Source organism: Anopheles aquasalis, chromosome 3, assembly GCF_943734665.1.
Source record: "Anopheles aquasalis chromosome 3, idAnoAquaMG_Q_19, whole genome shotgun sequence".
Taxonomy (NCBI): domain Eukaryota; kingdom Metazoa; phylum Arthropoda; class Insecta; order Diptera; family Culicidae; genus Anopheles; species Anopheles aquasalis.
This window is the reverse complement of record NC_064878.1, coordinates 44,324,064-44,331,563: the sequence shown is the minus strand read 5'-3', so window position 1 is coordinate 44,331,563 and position 7,500 is coordinate 44,324,064. Positions and strand designations below refer to the sequence as shown.

At 49.3% G+C, this 7,500-nt stretch overlaps 1 protein-coding gene across 3 annotated transcripts in view; it reads right to left on the bottom strand.

Annotated features, from left to right (window-relative positions):
- Nucleotides 1–7,500, bottom strand: part of LOC126574215 (G-protein coupled receptor 52) — a 16,400-nt gene that overhangs the window by 6,612 nt on the left and 2,288 nt on the right. For 2 of the 3 annotated variants that reach the window (XM_050234279.1, XM_050234280.1), the window contains exons 3-4: nt 1,908–2,353; nt 1,581–1,839 (exon numbers count right to left, since the gene is read on the bottom strand). In XM_050234279.1, coding sequence (XP_050090236.1) covers nt 1,581–1,839; nt 1,908–2,076 — 428 coding nt within the window. In that variant the 5' untranslated portion in view covers nt 2,077–2,353. The remainder of the gene's footprint in view (nt 1–1,580; nt 1,840–1,907; nt 2,354–7,500) is intronic. The other variant, XM_050234281.1, reaches the window with a different exon arrangement.

The following is a 7,500-nucleotide window of genomic DNA, read 5'->3' as shown; positions in this document are numbered from 1 at the left end:
GTTATTTACAAGGATTGCATTGGAGGTGGAGAAAGCCAAAATCCAAAAAAGTACGGTGCCAGCCAGCCAGGTGGAGAGAGAGAGGGAATGCGCACGCAAAACAAAAATAGAAAATGGAAGCAAAATTGAAACACAAAAAGTGTGTAATTATGGGACCAATATTACAAAAAAAAGATCAAAAACTGGAGAAAAACCCAAAGAAAAAAGACGAATAGAAATGATAGCAAGAAAAAAATGGGGGCAACAATCGACGAAATACCAGAGAGAGAGAGAGAGAGAAAGAAATGCAAAAGAAGAAAACGGGGAAGAGCACAGTGGTAGTAAGTATTGCAAACCTTCCATTCCTAGGACATTAGTAGAGTGTATGTAGTTGAGTGGGTGGGTTCAGAGTAAGTAAGAAGAAGTAGACAGTAGAGCGTCACGTGCCGCGATCAAAAGCAAATCAACCCCTGGGACCGGGAATCGGACACGGAATCGGAATTCCGCATTCGATTCTCTTCCGCCCGGGGGGCGTGAAATCTCTCCCGCAAGATTCGTCAGCGTGCAGACACGCACGATTTTCGGTTACGTTTTTTCAATGTAAAATTTGATAGTAATTGTTATCCGGCAGTGTGGAAGGGCGCGTGAATAGTGAAAATCCAGTCCGCGGAACCGAACGATGAGGGCGGAACGAGAGAAAGAGAAAGAGAGAATGAGACATATGCTTGGTGGTGGAGGTGGTAGTGTTTGTTGCATGGTAGGGTATGAGAGGAGCCTGGGACAGTTAATGAGATTCATTGTGATTATCAGGGGGTCACTTGCGAATGAAAATAGTACAAACAGCGCTCTCTTGCAATGAGGTCCTTATGGTTCGAAGGCTAACTCCTTTTGGAATCCTTTTCTACAGCGAGCTTCCTCGCCCTAGTTCATCATAAGATCAGTAAATGGGTTCTTTAAACGTTAAAGAAGAAAATGAAAAAAAGGGGAAAAGACTGAACTCTCCGACGAGCTCATACGAGAACAGAATCCACATGGAAACGGGTGACTAATGTGAATAAAAAACATCACAATCCAATCAGCATAACCACTAGGAGCATTCGAAAAGAGGGAAAAGAAAACTAAAAACCAAACAATTGGTGACAAACACGCACACACAGAAAACAGACACACGCATCCAGTACCAAAGAAAATGGGTAGACAAACAGATAGAGAGAGAGAGAGAGAGAGAGAGAAATCGTATGTGTGTCATGTCCGCAACGGGGAAGGGGTGTTGTGGTGAGGGTTGCACTACTACCGGGTGTGTACTTCCTGCTCTGCTCATAATGCAGTTGCAAATCGAGGATTTCTAAAAACACACACAAAAACACAGACAAAGAAATAGAGATACATCAACCCGTGTGCGCCCAACATTCATTTGGAGCAACGAGCTTATCAGACGAGTCTTGTAAGGGACGCTCTTGTTTTAGTGGAGATCTCGCGAGATGTGGTGCTCGTGAATGTCGATGTACAGATGAGGATGAGAGAGGTGACATCACATGGCGCACACACACAGCCACACAGAGACACACAGGGACACACAAACAGGACACCAACGGCGTTACCTGGTTTTCGTTTGGATCGTCTCGTAGCGCAGCGGCTTCCGGACGGCCAGGTACCGATCGACCGAGATCCACATGAAGGTGTAGACACTGATGGACCACAGGGTCACCTCCAGGTAGCCCATCATCCGGCACACCACATCGCCATAGATCCATTCGCCGCTGAACGCCGGATAAACCGACAGCGACACGATGAACAGGCCGCATAGCAGATCGGCCACTGCGAGCGACAGTAGATAGTAGTTTATGACCTCATGGGGACCTGCAACGAATCGATGTAAGTCTCTCTGTTCTGATGTGAACTAAACTACAGCGCAGGTGGTCTCTTACCCTTAAAGTTAAGATATGTAGCTACGACGATGAGGTTGGAGATGACAATGGCGACCGCTAGGATGAGGATGATCGTGGCCTGCGTGAGCGCCTCCAGGGTTGAGCCGGTTTGCAGGTGACTCAGCCCATGCATCGTAACGCCTGAAACAGAGACGGGCGCGATGAGCATCGTACCCTCCGCCGCATCACCACAGCCGCGCCACCGACGATGGGCCGGCCGGCCGCTGCACGATGGTTACCTCACGGCCGGTCATGACGCGAAACGGCGCGTCGGCGAAGGGCAATGCTCGCTCGTACACTACTGCTCGCTGCGCCCTTCCTTCCTTACTTAGGCTACTGGACTGGACTGATCAAACTGGAAGCTCTGCAAAGGATAATTGCTGTGTCTCACGTTCTCTCTCTCTAACGTGTCTCTCTTTTCAGCATCGCATGATGGGCGCACGGACCTGCCAAATGGAAATGGAAATGGAAAATGAACCAGTTAATTTGAATAGTTAATGCGAGAGTTCGTTTCGGCGAACACGCAGACACGCGCCAACGCCCTTCTGCTACAGATCCGTATCGCCATTAAGGACAGGCCATTGGCCGAGTGCCGTGTCTGGTCTGGTTGATTTCCCCAAAGACCAACAGAATTCGACTGATGGCAGGTGGCACCTTTCGGCACCTTTTTGGTCGCCCTGTCTGCGCCAAGGGACCGTCGGTGCTGGCCACGGTGCTATTTAACAGTTAACCCCTACCAGGCTGCCAGCTCGAATTGATCACCCTAAATGGTCAACTTATTAAATTATCGAACGCCGTTTACAGTCAGCTTTCACTCCTTCAATCAGCGGCCCCCACTCTAAACTGCACTAAATCATTGCAATTACGATACGGAAGTAACACGAACCAACAGGGCACGGTGACGATAAAGTTTTTCCCGAGGACCCCAGGACCATAATGGACCCCGGCTACCGCCATCGTTCAGCGAGCGGAAAAGCGCCGTTTCCGGCCGGCCACGGTACCAGCGGGTAGCTAATGAACGGTCCAGCATTAAATGCAATTGTATAATTGTTAAATTATTCACATATTCACTTCGTGCTTCGTGCACATCGTGGGTTTGCTGACTGTTCCGCGGTTCCCATCCAGGAGCGTTGCGATGAGAAATGGTGCCCTCTTTAGCAGGGCGAGAATCCTGTTAACTGGTGCAGTGGCGGTCCTAGCGCGTGTTTCCAGCACCCACCAGTGGCGCATTATTGCATTTTATCACGCGCACGCGGCCAGTAAGTGGGGGATTGCTTTTACGCCAATAAGGAACCCCAATCACGCGTTGCACCTCCGGCTACGATTTCTTCGGTTTTCTGTTCTTTTTGTTGCATATTACCGGGTGCGGTAGTTTTTCTAAAAATAATAATGTAAAGTGTTACAAAAAAGGGAGAAATGATAAATGGATTTAAGTGGAGATCTATACGAGATTTCTGGTACGTTTTTAGAGAGATTTTCAACAAATTTCACCACAAACCCCTGAAGGTATGCAACACCGTTGCACCAGCGTGTGGAGCGCAGGGTTTGAATCAACCCTTGCTTCAATCCGCAAAGCAACCGTTCAACACGTTCTTTTTGCGGTAAAATGGAAATGCGGTGTAGCTTGTAAGTGTGCATGTGTGTGTACGTGTGTGGAAGTAATAAATTTCATCCACACCCGCTATGATTTAGAGCTTTTTAGCAGCACACCGAGGACACGATCAACTCGAACGGGGAATCCGGAGCACGCTGTGGTCGCGTTCGGTCGGAATGCAAATCCTATCCGATGCAATCCGATCGTAAACGAATCTCCAATTTGTCCATTTTCAACCACACCGTGAGCATCGTGTCCTTCTACGCCCTAGGCCCACAAGAAAATCCATTGCAGGCGCCTCCATTGACATAGAACGGTCGCGGTACAAACGATTTGGGGCGGCGCAAGGGGCCCAGGGGCACCCAAAAACACCCTTCCGCTCAAGGTCACCCCGCAAAAAAAAAACGCAACCATGCCATCCAAATTGCAGGTGGAAGCCTTTTTCACCGAGCAAACATTCGCGATTCACGCGCCATCATAAATAATCGTCGTGGCGTCGATGACAGCGTTGGCGAATGGGAATGCGATTTGGGAATTCGGGCGGTTGTGTTGTGGCCTCGCACGTCAAACTGTCGCACAGACACCACAGAGTGTACGAGAGCCCTATTCGAGCCGTTACATCGATATTTGGCGAAACATTGGGGGGAAGGTTATCGTTGTTTGATTGGATTTCAACATGGGCGCCACCATTGGAGAGCTTTCGTTGCGATCATCAGTAGGACGAACCTCTCTCTTTGCTGCACTCGTAGAAATCATGTTTCACATTTAAATATCACGTCACTATTTATAAAAACACCCGCAATAAACCCACAAACCACCACCGGGAACGTGCGAGGATTGTTATTTTTCGCGCAATTTTACGAGCACATTATTGATTCGCGAACGATTCCACCGATAGCGCGGACCGTGCGATAAAGCGAACGTCGTTCGAGGGCTCATGCTAGCACGTGTATTGATTGTGACCGTGACCGAGCGCGAGATGGGAGGAATAGGCCCTGATATGCCGCCTGGATCTGGATCCGCAATGTCTGGAGTGCGTTGGCTACGGCATCCTATGAATTCTTGTTTATCGCCAAGCCACGGTGTATTTATGGGGGTTTATCATGGAAATTCAAGTATGAACTCGTCACCTAAAGCTTGTTATTGAAGTCAAAGTCCAAAACCAAAGGAGTCGCCTCTGGCGCCTTATCAGGACGAAATTCATTTCATGCTTTGCACAGGCCTGGAGTTCCTGTTTAATATCCATTCTCGGTATGCATTAAACCGCTCTCTCTCTCTCTCTGTCTCTCTCTCTCTATCTATCTCCCCCTTTCTCTTTCTTTCTCTCTCTTAAACCGATCCTTTCAGCCGCATTTGAGCACAAAGAGAAGCTCGAACCGGATCGAACCGGGCTCTCTCTCGACGTATCCTTGTATCGCTCCCAGGGCGGCAGGCAGCTCGAGCGAACGAGAACCGGCCCTCCCCAGCTATTCCCGTTCCGAGGCTGTTCTGAGCCAGTTTCTCAATGAACGAACCCACGTCCCGTGCAGCACGTGACCACTCACTCACTGCGACGCGGCGCGCGGCCATTCCGCTCAACAGCAGCACTGACCTTGGCCTAAAAGGTGTCTCTGTGGCTCTGTGCGTGTCTGTGTGTGTTTAGTATCTTTGCCTACGACTGCAGATAGCAACAATGCTATCAGCAGCAGCATCGTCGTCCTTATCCCTCGGTCAGCACAACAGGACCTTCTCCTCTGGAGCGAGATGTGTCCGTGTGGATGTTAGCGTTCCCGTTAATACTAATGGAACTACCAACAAAAAAAAGCATGCCCTCTGCATGCCTGGGATTGTTGGATCGCAGCAAAGAGGGAGCGCTTCACAGGAAACAGCGCCACAGCTTCCAGCTAACAGGTGCAACAAATGGGCGGAAATGAGCTTCAGCCGTTTTCTGCCGTGCAACCAACACTCCCCCCTCGGGTGACCTGGATCCACCCACAGTTCCGGGTGTTCAGTAGAACGGAATGGAAGCGAGATGATAACAGGGCTATGACGTCAGTCCGGTTATGTGTCTCTCGTGTGCGCGCGTGAATTCTCATTCTCATTCGTCCATGATGAACCGGATAAAGGGAAGGCCCACACCGTGGCGGGATGCAGGGAGCACAGTGGCTTCTTCTTTCGCCACCGGGAGAACCATAATGAGCCGCCAGTTCTCTGCAGAACCATCGCCTTGCAGTGACGTTTAAGCCAAGCAAAGGGGGACAGCGGAGAAACACAACAGCAGGAATGCAAGCGAAAGCATAAAAGGATTGAAAGTGTCTTTTGTATGTTTTTCGATTTCAAAAGGACCATTGTTTTGCGTAAAATATGTAGAACAATGTCTGCCTGACTGAACACTGAGCTGATTGCTTTTGCCACCATCTGCTCGATGGTTGCGTTGTTTCCAAATTAAAGATCCAAAGCTCTTGGCATCCACAAGTCGAGCATAATTCAATTCCAGCATACGAATTGACAAACCTCTTCCTCGCACGTACTCGCTAAGATCGCTTTTATCGCTTCGCAATTAGCCACCGCCACGAGCGGCTCTCAGCACCAAACGTGTCTCTGTGGCGCCTTCAACTAGCCCGCTAGCCAGCTCGCCTGCACGGAATTCTTTTTTAATTGAATTCCGAAATATTCTTCAGATTTCCATTCCGTGGTCCCTCAGGAGCAGAAGACGAGACGACGACGACCACGACGGCCACAAAGTTCCACGAATTACCACGCTTTGGCTATCTGCCAACGCGTTGAGGGCCACTGTGGCGCTTTGCGAATCGATTATGCACGTGATTCGTACAATAACATGTCACCAACTTGCACCTCCCACCCACCAGACGGTGCTCTAGTCCACTCATCTTTGTCCATCTTCATTTTCTGCTTCACTAGAGCGGCTGCTGCTGCTGCTGCTGCTGGTGCTGCTCTCCATTCAATCAACTCATTTCGCTCATAAAAAAGAACGTTGGACGAGATCGATACCAGTTCCGGTGGCCACACTACACCTACAATGACCTCACACACTCTCTCTCTCTCTCTCTCTCACTGTGTTGGGGTGTAAGTGAAATTCAATTTTCCCAATTGCCCTAAAATTACACTCTTGACTCGGTCTCTCGGAAGCGGATGCGGTCATATTTAATATGCTGACATGAAAATTAATTTACCAACCGGGAGGGAGTACGGTGGGTTTGTGGCCATCAGTTTTTTGGTTAATTGAATGAAGTACGGTCCTCGATCCGGACTCGTGGTGAAAGCAATCGACAACGGACCGACCGGGGACAGCTGCTCGGTCCTACAGGGATGCTGCATCAATAATCAATCCTTTAGGGAGGAAGCTTTCGAGACTGACGAAGCAAAGCGAACCACGAGGCAACTGTTGAGCGAAATGATCTCAAATTGCATCTACTGGACCAGTTTAGCTTTCTAATTGTTTCTAAATTGTTCAAAACAAAGGCTAACTCAATTCCAATCAAACTTTCCGGACATGTTCTCAAATAAGAGACTCCTCAATTTCGTAGACCAAGGAGCACGCGCCGTGGGAGTCCCATTAAGCAGGACTAATGTAATGTTTAATCAGCAATCAACATCAATCGAACGCAGCACGCCGTAGACCGTAAGGTAAGCCACTACAGAGGAGGATCAATGAAGGAAAGGATGTCACAATCTTGGCCAAAGGCATGGCACACAAGGCACACCGAAGCAACGCATCGCATGACTCCCTACCCACCACCAGGGGTGCTTAATTTTGACTACCGACCTCAAACGAAAGCAGAAGGGAAAATCGATTTTTGCCAGGCACGCAATGGCCGCGATCCCCGGTGGCGATGGTGTAGCGACGACGCGATGTGTAGCAAGAGAGGAAGGGGAGTGAGATTAGATTTGAAACTGTTTCCAGTTGCCGCTACCGTATACCGAGCTCCTGTTTCGCTGTCGACCGTCAATGAAAAGAAGGATGCCGGCAAGGGACCAACGATGAAGGGACCTAAAGCA